The sequence below is a fragment of the Pelmatolapia mariae genome, linkage group LG20 (genome assembly GCF_036321145.2).
Source record: "Pelmatolapia mariae isolate MD_Pm_ZW linkage group LG20, Pm_UMD_F_2, whole genome shotgun sequence".
NCBI classification, from domain to species: domain Eukaryota; kingdom Metazoa; phylum Chordata; class Actinopteri; order Cichliformes; family Cichlidae; genus Pelmatolapia; species Pelmatolapia mariae.
The window spans coordinates 10,540,343-10,560,867 of record NC_086244.1 but is presented as its reverse complement, the minus strand read 5'-3'; the positions used below and the strand labels follow the sequence as shown (position 1 = coordinate 10,560,867).

The 20,525-nt window shown below is 39.5% G+C and overlaps 2 protein-coding genes across 2 annotated transcripts; both read left to right on the top strand.

Annotated features, from left to right (window-relative positions):
• On the top strand, positions 1 to 9,947 carry nkain5 (sodium/potassium transporting ATPase interacting 5). The gene is made up of 7 exons (XM_063465259.1): positions 1 to 236; positions 1,189 to 1,326; positions 3,419 to 3,499; positions 5,027 to 5,224; positions 8,884 to 8,944; positions 9,080 to 9,150; positions 9,242 to 9,947. The coding sequence occupies exons 1-6, from the start codon at positions 183 to 185 to the stop codon at positions 9,133 to 9,135; spliced, it is 588 nt and encodes a 195-aa protein (XP_063321329.1). The 5' UTR covers positions 1 to 182; the 3' UTR covers positions 9,136 to 9,150; positions 9,242 to 9,947.
• Positions 9,948 to 10,701: 754 nt separating this feature from the next.
• Positions 10,702 to 20,525, top strand: ythdf1 (YTH N6-methyladenosine RNA binding protein F1). Its single transcript, XM_063465244.1, has 6 exons — positions 10,702 to 11,074; positions 11,445 to 11,472; positions 11,962 to 12,056; positions 13,300 to 14,919; positions 18,846 to 18,890; positions 19,023 to 20,525. Exons 1-6 carry the CDS (start codon positions 11,045 to 11,047, stop codon positions 19,035 to 19,037), a joined length of 1,833 nt encoding a protein of 610 aa, XP_063321314.1. The 5' UTR covers positions 10,702 to 11,044; the 3' UTR covers positions 19,038 to 20,525.

The following is a 20,525-nucleotide window of genomic DNA, read 5'->3' as shown; positions in this document are numbered from 1 at the left end:
CCTCCGTGTTTTACTCGTGGAGTAAAGGTACTTTTCCTCACAGAGTCTGCTACTGGGTGTGAAGCTTCACAGGTCTGGCTGTTGTGTTTGAGCGGATTAAAAAAAATCCTTATCATACACATCCGCATCCCCACAACCACCATCATCAAACCAGCGGGGGCAGGGAGCAGAAGAAGAAGAAGATGGGGTGCTGCTCGGCGCGATGCATGTTGATCCTCCTGTGTTGTTTGCAGCTGGTAAGAGCTTTTCACACATGATGCTTCGACATAAACACATCTGTTTAGGCATCAGGTCAGCTGCTGTCTATTCCCTTTAATAACTCAAAGCAACCTAAAAGAAAAACAAAAACAACAACAACAGTAAAAATGCTATTTAAACTGCATGTTAATGACTGTTATGCTTGAATCACTTCTTTGTTGTTTATAGTGAAAGAAGTTCCGCAGCATTAAGCTTTAAGGCTTCAGTTTTTTAAGACTATATTAAATTTAAGACCATTTAAAGCAAACTGTGACCAAAAGCAGGTTAAACGGTTTTACGCATGTTCTTTCATTCACATTAACTCAGGTTTGTCATTCAATTATACCGCAACAGTTGGTAATAAATTAAATTATAGTAAAATTTGCAAGTAAAATCTAAAAGGCAGAAACGCCAAAACGAACTGCTCTTTTATTATTTGCCGTTTTGTTTTTTGTTTTTGTTTTTTCTGTTAGTGCTTCTGTTACAGTAAAGTAAATTTATTTGGGACTTTTGTTCGGCCAGTTGAAAATGACTGCATTATGGCGTTTTATAGATCAAACAATTAGCAGAATAGGCTGTAATGAAAATAATAGGCTACTACTTGTTGACTGCAGCAAATCAGATATTTTTTGTAGCGGGCAATTTTAGTTGAAGGTGGAGAATAGCAGTGACCGCCCACCACCACAATAAAGGGCTGCTCCCACTTTGCCCTCCTCCTCTGTGTTTCCCACCCTGCCCCCTTTATGGCTCACTGGGACTGTGACCCCAGAGGACATGACACTATAAACCAGCTCTGTATTTTCCTGAGAATGCTTTGTCTCCTATGGCTCAGTTGCCTTGGAAACTTATAAAAAAACAAGGTCAAAGATCATGGTCTAACAAGCCATGGCAGCATAGGCTCAACTGACACTCACTGCTGTTTTAAAATGCATTTAAAACTCTGCCCTGCAGATTACAGCGCTGGAGAGGCAGGTGTTTGACTTTCTGGGCTACCAGTGGGCTCCCATCATGATCAACTTTTTTCACATCATCATGGTCATCCTCGGCCTGTTTGGTGCAGTCCAATACAGATCACGCTACGTTATAATGGTAAGTCTAATACTGAGTGTTGTCTCATAAGAAACAGCTGTTTTTGGTTTGTCATAAAAAAGTTCGTTCAAGCTTCCCCTCAAGAAGATCACTACTGTGAATACACAGTAGTCTGGTGGTTAGTGTAGCTCAATATAATGACTGCTAACTTGATTTCGACTTACCAGCATTTCCACAGCTACTTAAATCACATGTTATATCCGGAGTTGGCAGCAGACCATGTGAACTAGAATGGCAACCAACTGTGACAGAGGAGTCAGAAGAGTGCAAAATTATCTGTCTGATATTTCAGGGGCAATGCAGGAGGGAAAACAGGAGGGACAAATTTTCAAATTGCAGAAACAGGTCAATGAACTCCCCACACACTGGGGCAGCTGACTGTGAGCACACAATATCTTCAGCACAAGGGTCGTGCTTTAAAACAAGCAGCACAAGCTGACCTCTTTTTAGTTTAAGAGACATGAGGGCTACTTTCCAAAATCTGACCTGAACAGGCCCTATCCGCTCAGTGTGCTCCTTTGTCATACTGGTTACCATGATTGCTGCAAAAACAGTAAGATACTCTGAACCAAATAATTAAATTGTGCTAGCACTGCAGAAACGTATCTGTGTTATGGGTGTTTAAGTTTTTCATTACCAAACTGTTATGAATCAGTGTAACTTACAGCTGAAGTATATCAGGAGAGTTCAGCTGAGTGGGCACAGTGACATTATTGGTCTGGTCTGAACTGCTGAGGCCTCTCTGTTATGCCAGTGCTGGTTATATGTGAGATATATATGAGTGGCCACTTCCAGGGCTGAAAAATTCAGTTGTGCAAAGGCTGAAGTTCCTCCAATGACCACTTGACGCTGACTCCAAAAGCAAATCAGTCCCCTTTGACTTCCATATTAAAATGTTTTTATTGATGTGTTTAACCCTTTATTGACCATGGGCCCACCGGCGGGCCCATTTTACAGGTAAATTTGAAGGGCTGGTCAATAAAGGGTTAAAGCCTGGTACAAAAAAAACTAAAAACAAAAGTTAAAAAATGTCCCTATAGGTATTTTCCCCTTTTCATAACAACTGCAGTGTGTATTAGTTATTTATAACTCATCTATTTTGATTTTAGTTTATGCTTTAGTTCAGTAATAAATTGCACTCAAGCATAAGTTTACGAACACGAAGAGATAATCCACCAGCCAGAACTGAGAAAAGCTTTGCAAAAAGAACAATTGCACAGTTATTCATAATATTATCTTATATATGTATACATACATACATATATGTATGATAAACAGTGATATTTAACGGTTATCTTGCTGATGACTTTGCTCTTCTCGTTAAAATATGGTTAATTCTAGCTCTAAAAACCAGTATAACAGCAGCCAGATGCTTCAAGATGCAGTCCAGAAACAAATGGGTAATGTAACTGTAGCTATACTCATCTTTTATACACAGTCACAGCCAATAACCAAAACAAGTCCTACTAGAAAACAACAGACTAGAATAAACCACTAAAAATGGCTTTTACACTTCCTTTGTGCGAGAATTGCAAAAACGAGATGCAGTTTGTTTAGTGCAGTTTGAAGTGCCGTCTAGGCTGTTTTCTCCCATTTTCATGTCTTTTGTACCAGGCTAAGCACTAAAATGATCAGTATTTTGTGCACAGACAGAGGGTTTCAGCCTTTGTTTTCCATCTAATGTATGATTAAAAAGGGTAAGACATAAAAAACATGATGAAACGCATTTTTTAAAAAAAACACACAAAAAATCATGTAGTCAGTGGAAAAAAGCAGCTCCCTGTGCTATGCAGCATTAACTGTGCTGGTAGTGTATGGTATGGTGTTTGTGACCAAAACCATCTCATGTTAAGTTTGTAAGAAAGCTGGGTAGTATAATAACACCAAGCAGCAGTGAGCTGTGATGATCTGGATTATTCTGAATATGTCATGGTAGTAGAACTTTACTGTATTTAACAGGAAAAAATATATATTTGTTATTATATAGTGATATATATATATTATATATATATCACTACATCTCAGCCCAACCAACCTCAACCTCAGTCCATGCTGTCATTCCCAGTGTAATTCTGTGCTTCTGTTTTCTCAGTACCTGCTGTGGACATTGTTGTGGGTTGGCTGGAATGTCTTTGTGAGCTGTCTCTACCTGGATTTGGGAGGGCTTTCAAAGGTAACTTTAATGGTCACATAAGTGTCAGGTAATTAGGGACCAAGAGCTCCTAAATACAATGTTCAGCTCTGTCCATGTCACTCCTTTCAAGATCTGCCTCCAATTACAGACTCAGAGTGACAGACACCTTAAAGCAATGTGCCTATCCTCAGCCGCAAACAAGTCTCATTAAGTTGTTTATGTACACTGTCTGCACTCGGGAAGACCAAACCCTAATTATAATTTAGGGAAATGACGGCAAATGTTAAAAATAAAACTGTTCAGAATAATTTTCAAGTCAGTCATTCAGTCTTTTCTTAGCTCCCCGAATACAAACAATGCGGTATTTTAATTTTAATGATGGTTGGATTCTGTTCACTGATTTAAAATGTAACATTTGGTTGAGTAAAACGTTTCTTAGGCATTTCTCCTGCAAATCATCTCTGTGTAGTGTTTTTATCACTGGATCACTACAGTTATGCAATATTTATTAGTGTTAGTCTGTTATATCAATTTGAAGATGTAGCAATGCAAGTCTCATCAGCTAGTTACATCACAGCAACTCAGTGTATGTACACATGTAGACATGGTCAAGACAACATGGTCAGAGGAGAATAGGCAGACTGCTTTGAGCTGGTAGAAGGGCAACAGTTACTTATATAACCACTTGTTACAACCAACGTATGCAGAAGAGCATCTCTGAATGAACAGCATGCCGAACCTTGAAGCAGAAGACCACACCAGGTGTCTTTCTTGTCAGCTAAGAACTAGAAAATGTGGGTAAAATTCACACAGGCTTACCAAAACCAGACAACAGGAGATTAGAAGAATGTTGCCAGTCTCTATTTGTGCCAAAACATTCAGAATAGGGTCAGAATTTAGATTAAATCCATCCTGCCTTGTATCAGCGGTTCAGACTGCTGATGGTGTAGTGTTATGGGTGATATTTTTTTTGGCACATGTTGGCCCCTTATTGCCAAAACCTGCCGGTTCTGTATTAGTGTTGACCATGTCCATCCCTTTATGACCAGTGTAAACATCTTCTGATGGCTGCCTCCAGCAGGATAACGCACCATATCACAAAACTCAGATTTATTTTGCTGTACTTAAACAGTGAACAGATCACAAAAAGAGCACCTTTGGGATGTGGTGGAATGAAAGCAGCAACTGTGTGATGTTATCGTGTTAAAATGGGCTAAAATCTCTGAGGAATGTTTCCAGTAACTTGTTAAAGCTATGCCATGATGAATTAAAGCTGGGCTGAAGGCAAAAGTCAACCTAGTACTGGCAAGGTGTACCTAATAACATTTCTGGTAAGTATATGCTTGTAGCAACACTCTTACGTGACTGGTGCATAAAGAAAAAGGACAAAAAGTAAAATTAGGTGAAATAAGACTTGGTTCTTAGTGCATGGATTCATTCAAGTCAGAATTAAATTTATACTCATTGAGTTTTTTATGTTTTCTGAATTTTATGGATATCGTGCTGCTTTTCAGGCTTAATAATATTAACAAAATGAACTACCACCTGTCTGTTTGCTCCCTTAAGGATGGTGATATTCTGTCCCTTGGTGTATCCTCACATCATTCCTGGTGGAAAGAGAATGGGCCAGGATGTGAAAGCGAGAGACTTCCCTCTGCTGGATGGAAAAACCAGCAAAATCCAGAGCTTACCACAGTGCTGAGCTGCTGGCTGGAATACCAGTACATAGAAATCCTGCACTGCATCATCCAACTCCTCATATCAGTGAGTCTTTAGTTTTGTTCAACACTTCATTTAACAAGATTTTGAAATGGCACCATTGCCAGATGTCGCCGTCACAGCAAGAGCTGGTTAAAAAGTGAAGTGGAAAAGCTGTCTTTTCATGTCATTAGAGCTACACTGGTCCAGAAATCCATAAAAATAAGATCAGCTTTTGTCACCCCGTGACAACAAAACCAAATAATAAAATAGTATGGCAAAAATAAAAAAACATGTGTCATTACCCTAAAACTTATGGACATAACTGTATTTATATATTATTTAATGTAATTTGAATTTTAATAAGCATGCATCAGTACACCCGGGAACTAACTGTTGCTTAGCAACACAATCTGTAGATTAGTAACAGAGCGGATATTTAAGAATAACATCATATTATCACACTAGCGAGAGCTGGTACAAACTTTCAGTTTGTGTATTATCTACAAAAGTGAATTACTGAGATATTAAGTCCTGTTTTTGAAAATATTTTGAAGCCAGTTCAATCTTCTGGGTGTGATTTATTTCAATTTTGTTCAATTAATGAAACTATATTTATGTCTTTTTTATACAGCACTTCATTTCTCTGGTCAACACTGGGTTAATTTACATGACTAAAAGTAGTTTTAATTATCCACTTCAACCAGAATATATCAGATGTCGTGGAGACTCCAGCGACACTTAAAGTAATAGAAAACAACTTTATTAAGTGACCAACACGTTTCGGCTTGTGGCCTTCATTAGGGAACCCTGATGAAGGCCTACTTCCTTACACAAAGTATTGCATATGCTAAATACACTCAACACAGCAGCTCTGCCATAAATTCTGCTTTTATAAAACATGTTTTTCAGGTTTGTTTATGATTAGGAAAGGTTGTGTTTTTGAAATACCAGTGGTTGGTTGTGGTGTTCTGGACTCTATTACAAGTGCCTCAATTTCATTGATAAAAAGAAAAATATAGGTCTGATTTGATTTTGGCAGATCTTCACTTCTAGTAGTGTCCTCACACATTCCTATTTTGGCCACTTGCACTTGTGCATTTGTGATCTCCTTCTGTGCTCAACTTAAATTTCATATTGATGAAGGAGATACTGCAGAGTTGCAAGAAGCCATACTTGCAAGTAGAGCAGGTGGACAAAGATTAAGTCTTCAGGGTCCTGTGAGCAGGCATGAAAGCCTCAGACACCTCAGGGGACTAAAGCATAAATCTACATAACAGTCTGAACCTGCAGGGTGCATTCATGGGTCAAAACCTTTATGAATATCATGAAAATGACCAGTATACTCATGTCTGTGCTTCCTTCACACTTTGAAACTTAACTGTTCCACTGAATGCTGCTCTTTCACTGAAAAAAGGGACTGGCCAGCTCTTGGATTTACGTAAGCATCTTGCGTGTATTTAACACAAGTGCCTCATGCTTTAAAGTTAAGTGTAACTATATAGTGTAGAAACTACATGATATGCAGAGAGGCTAGATTAAATTGTTAATATCATGTTCAAGTGAAGTAAGTCAATAACTTACTGCACAGGATTTCAGTCTTACGCGCTTTGGATTGTGGTTTCAGGAAGGCATCCATCTCAGTCAAGTCGAGCAGCCGCCTCTACTTTTTTTGGTATACCGAAAAAAGGACATTGGGTGGTTGTTACATTAAAAAAGTCTAACTTGTGATTTGAACACAATAATTTCATGTTTCTATGAACGTAATTAAATCATGAAGGATCTGTATGAAATTCAACAACTTAATTTGTTCTTGTTGAGATGACATGATACAATCTAGTAAGAGTGGTTAGTTGCTGAACTCGTGAAATTCACAAGATCGCACGAGATGTCAAACTGCAGGAAAATCACTGGAGTTATAAAAGGCAGACAACTACACACACACCACGTGTATGTTATCACTATTTATTGTGGTTTAACCTGTCAAGGACAAAAACGTACAAAAAAATTCTGCATCAAGCCTTAAAATGGTGGTTAGTACTGTTACTTCACAGTAAGCAGGTCCTGGGTTCAAATCCACAATCTGGCTAGTTTGCACTGGGTTCTCTCTGAGTGTTCTGGTTTCTTCCCACAGTTAAAAGTCATGCAGTTGTTAGGTTAATTGGTGATTCTAAATAACCTGTCAATGTAAGTGCAAACGGTTGTTTGTGATAGACTTGTGAGCTGTCCAAGGTGTACCCTGCCTTGTAACCTATCACTTCAGGGTTATTTCCCAGCCCCCCTGCAACCAGGATAAAGATGGGAGGATGGTAGTTGTTGTAGATCCATTCAATTTTTATGGTAACCAGACTTTAGACTTTGTTGAACATTATGTAATATGAAGACAACATGAAGTATTTAAGTGACCAAGTAGTATTGGGGTAAAAGTTATTGAATAGTGTTGAAATAAAATGACAAAATTGTGAAGGATTAAAATATTCCAAGAGCTCAACTTACTTCATCTAAACATGTTTCAATCGCGTTGTATGAACACAAAATGCACAGGTTTACTGAATATGAAAAAGTTGTGTTGATTTAACTCAGTTGTTTAAGTTTCTGCAAAAGCAAAACATTTGTGTGCAACCAATGTCCACTATTGAATCAAGTAAATCCAACATGGCCTTTTTTTCAGTGTTCCTCTCCCAGTATCAGGAGTATTAGCAGTGATAAACATAAAAGTTGATACAAAAAGTGGATGTTATTTTGAGGTGGATGCTAAAAATCATTAAAATGCACCAGCAAGTGGTCCTAATAGAACATAAAAGTAGAAAGTTAAGAATAGCAAAATTTCTGGCAGCTTAATGGCAGCTCATGGCAACTTTTTGATTGTACTCCACATATTGAAGACCCAATCACTATTAAACCGAAGACTCATAGACCACATGAATTTTACACTAAAGAAGAATTTCCCAAAATTAACCCGATAAAATGACTTTCACTGCTCTTTCTGTGAAGTCCTTCATAATTTGATACAATCACCTCAACCTAAAGAATGAGCTTTTAGATAAACCTTTCTTAAGCACTTGTGTGGATTTAACTGATACAAGTATTTGTTTTTTCTTTCACTACAGTTTCTATTACTAAACTGATGTTTTATTAGTGACCTTAGCTGATCAAGAATCAGGTACTTGGTCACAGGATGTCATCTGAGTGGTTGATATTTTCTCTGTATTATTGTGGGGTCCTTACCGTACAGTATGAATCGCCTTAAGGTGTATGTTGGTGAACATGTATATTAAACTGCGTTTGAGTGCTTATGTGAACATTTCTTCTAGCTGATGAAGGTCAGTTGGAGAAAAAGGTTTTGATTTAATAAAGTCATGGCAAGCAAGACGTAGTGCGGAGGTTACAATGAATCTTTTCAATACAAATTCTTTCCTCCTACGCACCTGTTGTTCATTCAGGTGTGCAGAGATTTTAAACCATTAATATCTAAAACAATTTCTTGCGTGATACTTTAAGAGAACATCTACAGACAGATATTTTCTCTGAGTAGGAATGCAAATAAGATAGCTAACTGGAATTAAGAGGTAAGTTATTATTTACATGTTTTTTTCCCACTAAGTCATAAAATCTTTCGCTGTCAGCACAGTCTACTGTCTGCTTTGTGTTTTGCGTTAATATTAAAAGACAGAAGATTCTAAAATATGCTGTTCTTTTCTTATGCTTTTGTGATAATCCCACAGCTTCCGGGATTTGTTTACGCCTGCTATGTGGCCAGCACATTTTCAGAAGAGGATGACAGCTGTAAGTGTCCTCCTGATCAGTGTCAAATACAATCTCATTTTCTTACATTATCTAATTTATTGGATAACAATCCATTACAAAGAAACGGCATGTTTATGCATGCCTTTCATTCATTTTGCTTTATGTTTATTTTAGTTAACTTCATTGGTGAGTTTCACCATCCATCCAAACCCTCTAAGTTGCTTTTCTAGTGTTACAATCCATTGGTAAGTAGTCCACATTTGTCTGCACTCATGTAAGCTAAGCTAGGCCCATCCTCTGCTGCACAATGTATTTCCTATGTTTTTTGTTTTTTAGATTATAAATAAAGAAAGTGAAAAGCTGAGAAGGAACTAAGAAGAAGATCAAACAACTCTGCAGAGTCTGATAGTGCGTCATCTCTGGCATGGTCAATAACACTCACACAGAGATGCCAAATCTCACTGTGTACGTTTCTCACACTGTGGCCTGATTCAAAAGAGGAGTCTCCAGTCTATTGCATGTTGATATTTTCTAGTTTTATCACGTAGTAACGCTACCTCTCGGTATGTATGTGAAAGACTGTTTGTAGGTTCGGCTGTCTGACAGAATACTGTGGTTCTAAATTTGTACATATGCAGCTGGTGTTCTTTCTGATGTTTCATAAAATGTACAAATTATTATTATGTGTAATTTCAATTAGAAGAAGGGAGGACCCCAACGTGTATAATGTGTGTTATCAGTCAGTGAAATAAACTGTGTCCACAATTTGCCTTATATTGGATTACTGCTAATGTTCATTTAATGTTTATTCATTCATATACAGTTTTACCTCCATTAGTGAAATGTAAGTACATTTACTCAAGTACTGTACATTACTCAAGATTACATTTCTTTGTGTGCAATTTTGTCTCGTGTACAGTTTAGATAAAAAAAAATGTTGTAGTTGTTACACTGACAGCTTTAAATGCTAGCTACATTTAAAATTAATTATGTGAACTTATAAAATATGTTTCATTTATCACCAAACTACCAAACAGTAATAAAAGAAAGAGTAAAAAATAAAGTAATATAGCAATGTTGTCATTTACTTTAGATGATTTTGTACCACATACTGCACAAAAAAGCATTATGAATGTAAGTGACTGTAATTTGATTATTCATCCCATATTTTGGAAATTATTATTATTAAACATAGTGTTATAGTATAGTGTTCTTGGACCATTTTCAGTTGATTTTTTATTTATTTATTTGTTGTTTGCTTTCAAATATTTTTTTCCCCTTAAGAGATTTCTTTTGTCATACTGGATTTTATTTTATTGAGCTACAGTTTATACTGTTCTACTTATTTAGGTTATTTTGATATATGTTGTGTTTAAAGATAAGATATACTGATTTATTTATCCCCAAAATTTGGACCTATAGAAACATTTTTTGTCATGCATATGTCAGGATTCCATAGTATTATCTCAAATGGTTCGACTTAACTAAAAACTTCTGAGAAAAAGCCAAATAACTTCTGAGGAAATTTTTAATTTAAATTAACTTAATTTTTGACCTATGATTAGTAAGTTTTTTAAAAAAAATCGGTTGCAGAAAAAACTTCCATACCTATAAAAAATGTTTCCTTAAAAAGCCGTAATTAGAATTAGATTCCATACCTTTAAGAAATGTTTTAATCAATAAATTTATTTTTAATTAAAAAATGAAATTAATGACATGAGCTCGCTCTGCTACTTCTGCTGCTAGGTAGCCGTGGACGCGTTTTTCACATCAGCGGCGTCATTTCCGCCCCGCAGACCCCGGATGAAGCTGCCGTTTGGGGCGAGTGAAGCAGGGCCACTGAGGCTGGTCGGGTTTTAATTTAGCAGAGAGGGGGGTCGGAGCGGATCGGAGCCCCGCTGGATTAATGTGGACAGGGCAGCGCGGAGTGCCAGCAGGGCTACGAGGAGCAAACAGTCCGGGTCGAGTAGAGACACCGGCTTAAAGCTGCTGCTAACTCTGTTTAACTGTTAGCAGCAAAGTAACGCAGAGCAAGCAGCCAGCTTCTCCGGCTAATAGCCTCTCCACACCGCGGAGTGTGCAGCTTACACACGGCACGTCTCATCGGAGCTCCAGTCTAACACAGCACCTGGTGGATGAATGATGTCTGCCGCTAGCATTGACCCTCAGGTAAGCAGCAAAGAGGGGGATACCTTCAGCTTCGGGTTTATATTTCTGCAGGAAGAAGAGATGAGCATGGTGTGCACCCCTCTCTGGAGACGATGCCCCCGCTGCAAGCTAAGGATAGCTGGAAAACTACTCACTGCTGGTAACAAACCAAGGCCTGGACCACAGCTCCCAGTGGGTATCCGAGTGGCCCTAACATACCACACCGCCGAGCGCTGATGCTTTTTATGTGTCAGTGAGGTTTTTCGGAGGAAATGTCTGAATACATCTCAGTGTGAGGCTAGGGTGATGTCTTAATGCTCTGAATTTTCCAGTCGTGACCCACACAAGCTCTCTCTCTCTCTTTTTTCATCCTCCCAAAACGACTGATAAGACATCGAAAGGACAAGATGCAAGCAAAGGTAAGAGATGATGGATCTCTAGATGTTTTCTGTATCTAGAGGGGGACAAACTGGCCTGGCTGGCTTATTACTGAGTGCATCACCACCTAATATGGAACATGTTTCTGTAGCGGTTTGTAATAGTGATAACCACAGCAAAAATCATTTAAAATTAAGGTACCTCACATATTTCAAAAGGTCAGCTCCTAAATGCTATATTTATCAATCAGGAAGACAGAAAAATCAATTTTAATTCTCGGTACTCATCATTCACGTTGACCTCCTCTCATTTGTCTACAGCTGTGTAGCACAAAGTGCACATCTTTTGGAAACCTATTTGTATATTTAGAGTGAACACATGCTGGTGTTTAGTTTGTACCATTATTAACTGCAATGTGAATATATCATGAGGTGTCATAATATTAAAAACGGGTATTTTGCTTTAGCTTTGGGAGTTTTTTAAAAGTGTGTATAAGTTCCCATGTGCAGCTTTGATTTTATTTATTGCAGCCTTTCCAGTTTCGGTGCAGAATGGCTCCCTCCATCAGAAGGATGCTGTCCATGATAATGACTTTGAGCCCTATCTTACCGGCCAGTCCAGTCAGGTAGGAAAACTTTATTGAATCCCACAGGGGGGAATTCACCTGTTACAGCAGCTCAAAAGTAGTGATGAGATGGAAAGCACTGAATAAAAACAATGTAATATAGCCAAACTAGTCTTTGAGTTTTAGGAAGTAAAAGAATTAACATATGATCACATTGGTTAAATATACATGTGCGCACATATGCATGTTAGATCTGTTGAAAGGGAAAACAATGGGGTCACTGTTTCTTTTAACTTTTTGGAGACCTTAAAAATAAAATGATTTTAGGATTTTAAGGTTTATCCTCTTATAAATTTGAATCAGTGTAGTGATTCTGTTAACATTATAAAAAAATATAAAACTCGTTAATGTCATCATTAAAAAAGAAATAAAATAAAATGAAACTGCACGACCAAAGGAACAAAAAGTCTGATCTTAGACTCTCATACCTAAACATAAATATTTGGACTATACAGTCAAAACTAATATAATTTTTTTTGGCCGCTGTCTTTAAACAATGATTGTTTAGCTCATTAGCATTAATGTTTAAATGCAGCTTTCAAATAAAAACCATTTGAAATTACTCTTCCCAACTTTGTGGCACAAATTGTTCTGTCTCTGGGTAAAATCACCAGTTAGCCTTGATTAGCATATTTTCTTCCCAGCATACTGTTCAGTGGTGTCATTAAGTAAGGTTTTCATTGGAATTGAACAGAGGGACACCTCTGGTTGATTGGTTCAGAGACAAAGTTATAGAGGCAAAGCTGAGATGGTTTTTGGACATGTGCAGTAGAGGGATGGTGGGTATACTGGATAGATGGGTGCTGAATATGGAGCAGGAGGAAAAGACGAAGAAGACAGTAAAAGAAAGAGAATGTAGTGACGGAGGACATGCAGAAAGTTGGCGTGACAGAGGAGGATGCTGGTTTGTTTTGTGACATAATGTTTGCTTTGTTCAACAGCGTGACCTGTGGGTTTATAAGTGGTGTTTCCTATTATCACGCATGAGTCATGATTGCATCCGTGAGTCAAGTTGAGAAGAGGAAAGTAAAATATCTCAAATTCAACAAAGCAAAATAAAGTACCTTACCTAAAAGGCGTACTAAATGGAGTGGAATCAGCACGGCAATTATCAGGTGATTAAAGCGGTTCAGTATAACAGAGTGTAAGGTGTAGGGGACAGTGGAGTGTGGAGAAAAGGGTGAAAGAGCAAAACATTTACTTTGATTTTGTTAAAATGATCTTTTTCTGTTTGTTTTTGCAGAATAACAGTTATCAGTCCATGACAGACCCTTACCTGTCCAGCTACTATGCCCCCTCTATTGGATTTCCTTATCCTCTCAGTGAGGCTCCTTGGTCTACAGGAGGCGATCCGCCGATTCCCTACTTGACACCCTATGCCCCGCTCAGCAATGGAGACCACCACTTCATGCACGACACTGTGTTTGGGCAGCCGGGCGGGCTCAGCAGCAGCATCTACCCTCACAGGTTTAACTTCTTCCCAGAGAATCCGGCGTTCTCTGCCTGGGGCACCAGTGGTTCTCAGGGACAGCAGACTCAAAGCTCAGCCTACGGGGGGAGCTACAGCTACCCACCAAGCTCACTTGGAGGCACCTTAGTCCCGGATGGCCAGACAGGTTTCCATAGTGACACCCTAAGCAAGGCCCCAGGTATGAACAGCATAGAGCAGGGCATGTTGGGCCTCAAAATAGGCGGGGACGTGACCGGAAGTGGCTCAGGTGTGAAGAGTGCAGGCTCCGTGATCGGTGGCAGCGGCAGTGTAGCGGCTGCTGTTGCCACAGGCAACGGTGGCACACCAATGGGAATGCCCCCTCCGAAGCCGACATCGTGGGCTGCAATCGCTAGTAAACCTGCCAAGCTGCAGCAACAAAAGACCAAGAACAAGCCACCTATAGTCGGAGGACCTCTGCCTCCACCTCCCATCAAACACAGCATGGACATTGATACTTGGGACAATAAAGGGACTGCGACCAAGATGGCCCCTCCTTTACCCCACCACCACCAACAGCATCAGCCCCAGCTTCACTCCCATGCTCCCAGTCTCTTGCCTCCCCTTCAACAATCCCTGCATTCTGCCCAGTCCCTGGTGCAGCAGATGACCCTGCAGGGCCCTCCTCCGCCTCCTCCTCATTCTTACCAGAACCACAACTCTGCTCCCACACCTCAGACCCGCTGGGTAGCCCCACGCAACCGCAATTTGTGCTACGGTGGAGGAAGCTTGGACAGCAGCGGCTCCTCCAACGGCGGTGGTGTTGGTAATGGAGGGGGTGGGGTGGGGCCTCCAGACCTGGGATCAGAGTCCCACCCTGTGCTGGAGAAACTGAGAGCGGCCCACAGCTACAACCCCAAGGACTTTGACTGGAACCTGAAAAACGGCCGCGTGTTTATCATTAAAAGCTACTCCGAGGACGACATCCACCGCTCCATCAAGTACTCCATCTGGTGCAGCACGGAGCACGGCAACAAGCGCCTAGACTCAGCCTACAGAGCCATGAACTCTAAAGGGCCCGTCTACTTACTGTTCAGCGTCAATGGCAGCGGGCATTTCTGCGGCGTGGCGGAGATGCGCTCGCCGGTGGACTACGGCACCAGCGCAGGTGTGTGGGCGCAGGACAAGTGGAAGGGCAAGTTTGATGTGAACTGGTTGTTTGTAAAGGACGTGCCTAATAGCCAGCTGCGCCACATCCGCCTGGAAAACAACGACAACAAGCCGGTCACCAACTCACGTGACACTCAAGAGGTTCCTCTGGAAAAAGCAAAGCAGGTGCTCAAGATTATCGCCCAGTACAAACACACCACCTCCATCTTCGACGACTTTTCCCACTATGAGAAGAAGCAAGAGGAAGAGGAGGTGGTGAAAAAGGTAGACATGTCTTTGATATTAAATACAAATGAATCTGTTAAGGTTTTGCTGCTGCTTTATGAAAAAAGTTAATGAAGGGGAGGAATGTTTTGTTCACATTTCTACTAAAATAGCTTCTTTGGACCCTCGCTTTTTACTTTTGTTTGCACACATGCTCTACAGCATGTCCTATGTGTTACTAGAGTTTCGTAATTGATCTGATTTTAATTTCTTGTGATTCAAAATCCAAATAATCAAGAAGGCAATAAAGACACTATTTAAATCCATGTTTCCAAAGTGAGAAATCATGATGAATAATCATGATTTCAGTACTGTCATTAATAAATCCTTTATTTAAAGTCCTTCTCTCATTGACGTGCACAAAAGAGTTACATTATAAGCTTAAGACAGACAGATACAACAACACATTATTCGTATTTGCAAATTAAGAACAGCACCTGCAATAGCTGTGACAGATACATATAAATAATCTGTGAGAAAATAAGGGTACAGGTAATATTTAACTGCCCTCTGGACACTGTAAGTGCTGTATTTTAAACAAAGAGCACATGTGACCAGGTAATCTTTGTCGCACAACCTTGCATGGAAACATCAGACATTGTTGCTGTCATCTGCTATTTAAGGAAGACCATCTCACTTTTGTCTCCCAGTGATGCAGTGCAGAGTGAGAAGGCTCAAAGTGGCCAAAGAAGCACGCACATAAACAGTATCACCATACTTGAGCCTGTGGGTACATGCAGTGAGTGAGAAACAGGATTTGTTTCTTTATAAAGATACAGTTTTTGTCTTTAGTTTTCTTGACAGGTGTTCCTCACGGGTGTAAAAATTGACTAGAATATTTGGGATTTTTTCCATAATCGAGCAGCAGTAGAACCTGTGCAACGGCAGTCAGATCAGGCATCAAACGGTCTTAAACCTGCCAGCTTCGTAGTACCAGGTCTGTGTGATGTCTGATAGTGCCTGTTTGAGAACAATGCAGGTAACTGTCCTGTGAATTCACAACAAGCGAGTGGGCGTCATGTGTTCTGCCTCCTGCACGCTCTGTTCAGTCAGCTCTCTTGCCTAAACCAAAAATAGTATTTCCAGCAGTGAGAACCCATCTGACGCAGGTTATTTCCTGCTGTGTGCTGCTTGTGAGAAAGGACAGCTCTGCACAACGCTCAGACCTGATTCTGGTGACGGTGTCTGAAGTTCAGGTGGAAAAACAGCTTCAGATAAAAAATACAACACCCCTACCATAATCCTATTGTAGACTTACTTTCTTACACATGGATTATGCCTAATCCTAGACTAAATACAACTTCCTATTGTAGTATACATTGAATTTTCTTTTTAGATTAGGACTGCGTTCAATCACCGACTGGGAAACCGACTCTTAATGTCTTACAACAAGATGCACAAAACGTGTACTTGACCTGATTTATTATGAAATGAATAAAACAAATCGGATGATGTTGCCTTATATGGAGTTATTTATGTTAACTGCAGTTGACTTAACCATAGACTTTATATAAAGATGGACATAGCCACATAATATTACCTGAAACTAGCAACTGAGCCCATTAAGTCATCAGGAACAAGTCAGAAGTGACCATATTTAGAAAGTTGCGTGCTGAGTTATCAGCTAACACTAACCAAGCTTGATTTGTGAGTTGGTTGATAAACTATTAAGGTTTGAAGCACAGGTGCATTTATCCATACTGATTGATGTTGTCTTTTGGTGGCTACAGATGCATCTTATCATGAGTTGTGTCATACATGAGAAAAATACAAAAAGACGTATATAGTAGGTTAAGTGGTGATTCTGAAATGGTTGTGGGTGTGAATGGCGACCTGTTGCTCTTGGTTAAACCTCATTTATACTTTCCCTGTTCACCCGAGTCCCAGTTTATATAAATTTCATCATCAGATGGTGAGCGCAAGATTTCATGTGGATATCCATGTGCCCGCCTGTTTTTTTTTTTTGTTTTGTTTTTGTGACCATGGGGATTTGCATGCACCTCAGGCGGTGTACTTCAAAAAAGTAAAACAGGAACGACTACTCAGCCATGAGGCTTCCACCTGTGTCCACAATTAGTTTGTCACTAGTTTATCAGCCCAGTGATAAACTGTAGTCGCGCACAAGCCTATTATTATGTATTGCGTAAATTATGCTGTAAAGATTCATGGTTTTTCCTGGTTTTCATTGTGGATCATAAAACCTATTGCGTCGTAATTATATTTTAAATAAAGGTTTTGTTACAAAATTTATAGCATTTATGCTACAGTCCCACTAGTGAAAACAGTGGTTGGAGATCCCAACACTACCAAAATTATTGCCACCCATTGTGATAAAAAATAAAATAAAAATGTCAATGAGAGAGTCGGTGTGCTGGTCTCAATTGGGTGAGGTCAAGTACAGCGATTTAACTGCATAATGACACAGGTGTTTGGTGACTTTGCATTTTTATACGAATACAACCAGAACTAAACCAGCTGAGTCAAAGTCTTCTACTGCAAACAACTACGTTGCAGTCAAGACTCAGATTGATTGTAACATGTAGGCAACCTGTGTGCGTCTATAAACAGACAGCAATTGTTTGCAAACATTCACCAATCTCTCTGAGTGGTTGCAATTGTTTGGAGACAGGCTGCCTGCCACCAGATGAGCACTTCTAATGAAGTGAAGGGAACGTCTTGTGATTGAAATTGGTTGCCCAGCGGTTGGGCGTTCATCATCCTGAACCTCTGGGCATCCAGCTGGTCACTGCAACTACTTGCAACTAGGGATGGGTATCGTTTAGGTTTTATCTGATACCGGTGCCAAACCGGTACTTTTGAAACTGTGCCGGTGCTTAAACGGTGCTCGAACCGGTGCTTAAAGAATGGAGAACACAAACTTTGTCCAAAAACCTCTTATGTTTTTTATTTTTAGCAGTCTCTTTTTTTCTGCAAAATGATAACCAAGTTAGCCTTTTCTGTTGATACAACATACCTCCTTTGGTTGGAACCGGTGCTTAAACAATGGAAAACACAAACTTTGTCCTAAAACCTCTCATGTTTAGCTGTTTTTTTGTAAAAAGATAACAAAGTTAGCCTTTTCTGCAGCTATTGGGCATATATGGTATCACTCTATCAAATAAGAAGACAGCCGCATCTAACTACGACGTTGTTTGCTAGTTCACCTTACGTGCAATAATTTAATAACGTGGTTAGCCTACTCAACGTAAATTACACACGAACAACATTAAGCTACTCACCCAGAGAAGAACGGCTGCTGCCATCATCATCCGTCATCATTTCTGCTGCACTGGCAGGGCTAGGGCCAGGACTCTCCTCTTCGGGTTAGATGTGCTCGGTGTGAGGTCTTGCAGCAAGCTATCAAATACGGTGCATTTCTCGGCTTTTAAAAAAATGCTATGCGTCGCCAGGTGTTTCATCAGATTCGAGGTGTTACCTCCTTTGCACAGTATCACCTTAAAGCACTTGTTGCAGGCTGCTGAGTTTGCATCTTTTGCTGTGAAGTACAGCCAGACTTTTGACCGCTTCGCCTTGGGCATTTTTAATCTGTAGCTCTGCTCTAAAAGAACGTACGTACCTGGGCCCGCCTACTATCCTTGGAAAGGTAAGATGATTGGCTAGAATCCAAAGTGTATGACATCTCAAAAAAAAAAAAAGCACTGAAATAAAGCACCGAAATGTGCGCTGCTTTTCGGTCTGGTTACTACCGTTTATGTCGGAACCAGTACCATAATGGCACTGGATACCGGTACCCATCCCTACTTGCAACTGGTTGCTGACCACAAATCACCAAGCAACCACGGAATTTTCCTAGTCGTCAGGAGATTTCTGTTGTATTTCTACTCTAGTGTGACTGAGGAGATACTTCCTAGCATAATTCTCTGCTGAGAACTTCATTAAGTCTTCATGTGTTTTTTTTCTAACAGAGCTACGAGCCTGCCTCAATACAGAGTCGATCCCGAATCGATCAGGTAAAGCTTATCTTACTTTTTTCTCTCTCAGGTGGGGGTAAAGTTGGAATGAGAATATGAATTCTGTAGCAACATGGATAATGATGTGTATGTTTTTTGGTTTTTTTTTTTTTTTTTAATTCTCTCTTTCAGGATCGTCAGAAGTAAGCTATAGAAGTGTCTTCTGAAAGCTCAGCCGACGGTTGTGTTTGAATGGACATGCTGAAATCTAGGTTTAAAAAGAAAACACAAGGACACCAACAAACACAAAAAAAAATCTGAAAACGAATATTTTTTTTCTATTTAATTTTTGCGACCAAACTATTTGAGCCACCGGTTCCAGTCTTCGATATGCGTGCAGGGATGAAGCTCGTTCCACCAGATGAATCACTTCAATAATATCTATTTTCTTGTTTTTTCTGTATTTTTTAGCCTTATAAATCTCTATCGCTACCCTCGAACATCTGAAATTGGTAACTAATTCTAAATATCTGCACGTCTGTTTGGAAAAATCTCTCGACAACATGCTGCTGATATTCAGTGACTGTTCACTTTGTGGTTTGTGTGTTGGAGAAATGTTAAGTGCTTGTATTGCTTTATCTTAATGAGTGAACAACAACTTTATTGACAAATGTCTGCTATCTGTATGTGGCCAGTTGTATTTTGTATTATCATAAGACAAAATAATAACTTCTATCATGCCCCCTCCTCCTCCTCCTCCTTCTGTTTTTTTTTTTTTTTCTTCATGTGAGGGGTCTCTGAAGGTTTCTATATGCATAGACATAATTGTGCAAAGGTGGTGGCATTAGAAGGCATAAATGTTAGAAGAATATTTTGAAGGATGTATCACCAGGTTTAACATAATGTTGAGAAAATGTGGGATTTTGTCATTACAGGGTGGAGTCGTAACATTTCTTTGCAGCGGTAGTGTGGAATAATTTTTATTTCCAGTACTGTACCTCAATTTATTTATTTTTTTTCAAGCTAGAGATTCAGGGAAAATAAGTCTGAAGATCAAACGCTCGGTCCTGCTCTCACTTTAACGATGGAAATTCAAATAATACTGTTTAAGTTGATTTTTTTTTTTTTTTAAATCAACACAGGATCTGCTTTCTTCCCCCTTTCTCTGTTTATGAAATTCTGGGCAATGTAGCATGTACTGCTTTTAGAACTCAAGCCAGGCCCGTCGTTTAGTTTTATTTGTTCTTTCTTAACATTATAATAATCTTTTCATCATTTCCATCACTATAACCTTCATCCTCGGAAAATGTAAGCTTTAATGTACGGGCATTTCTAACTGAGATCGCCTCAAAATGTTTAACTGTAGCATTATACTTAACTGATTTATTGTCAAGTGTATGAAAACGCAGAGACTAGCCTATATGGTATATGTTTGTGACTTTTTTGTTATTTTCTTTTTTAATTGCTTGCTGTATTGTGTGTGGATGTGGGTGTGTGCGTGGGTGTGGGTGAGTGTATGCGAGTGGAAGAAAAAGAGAGGGACTGTGGAGCAATCAGAATTATATAATGGTATTGGAATATAGAAAATTTATGCAAAAAAAAAGTTTTAAGTCACCCTTGAATTAAATATCTATTGTATCAGAGGTCACTATCACATTCTTAGATTTGATCATGCTCATTATTAAAGACATACTT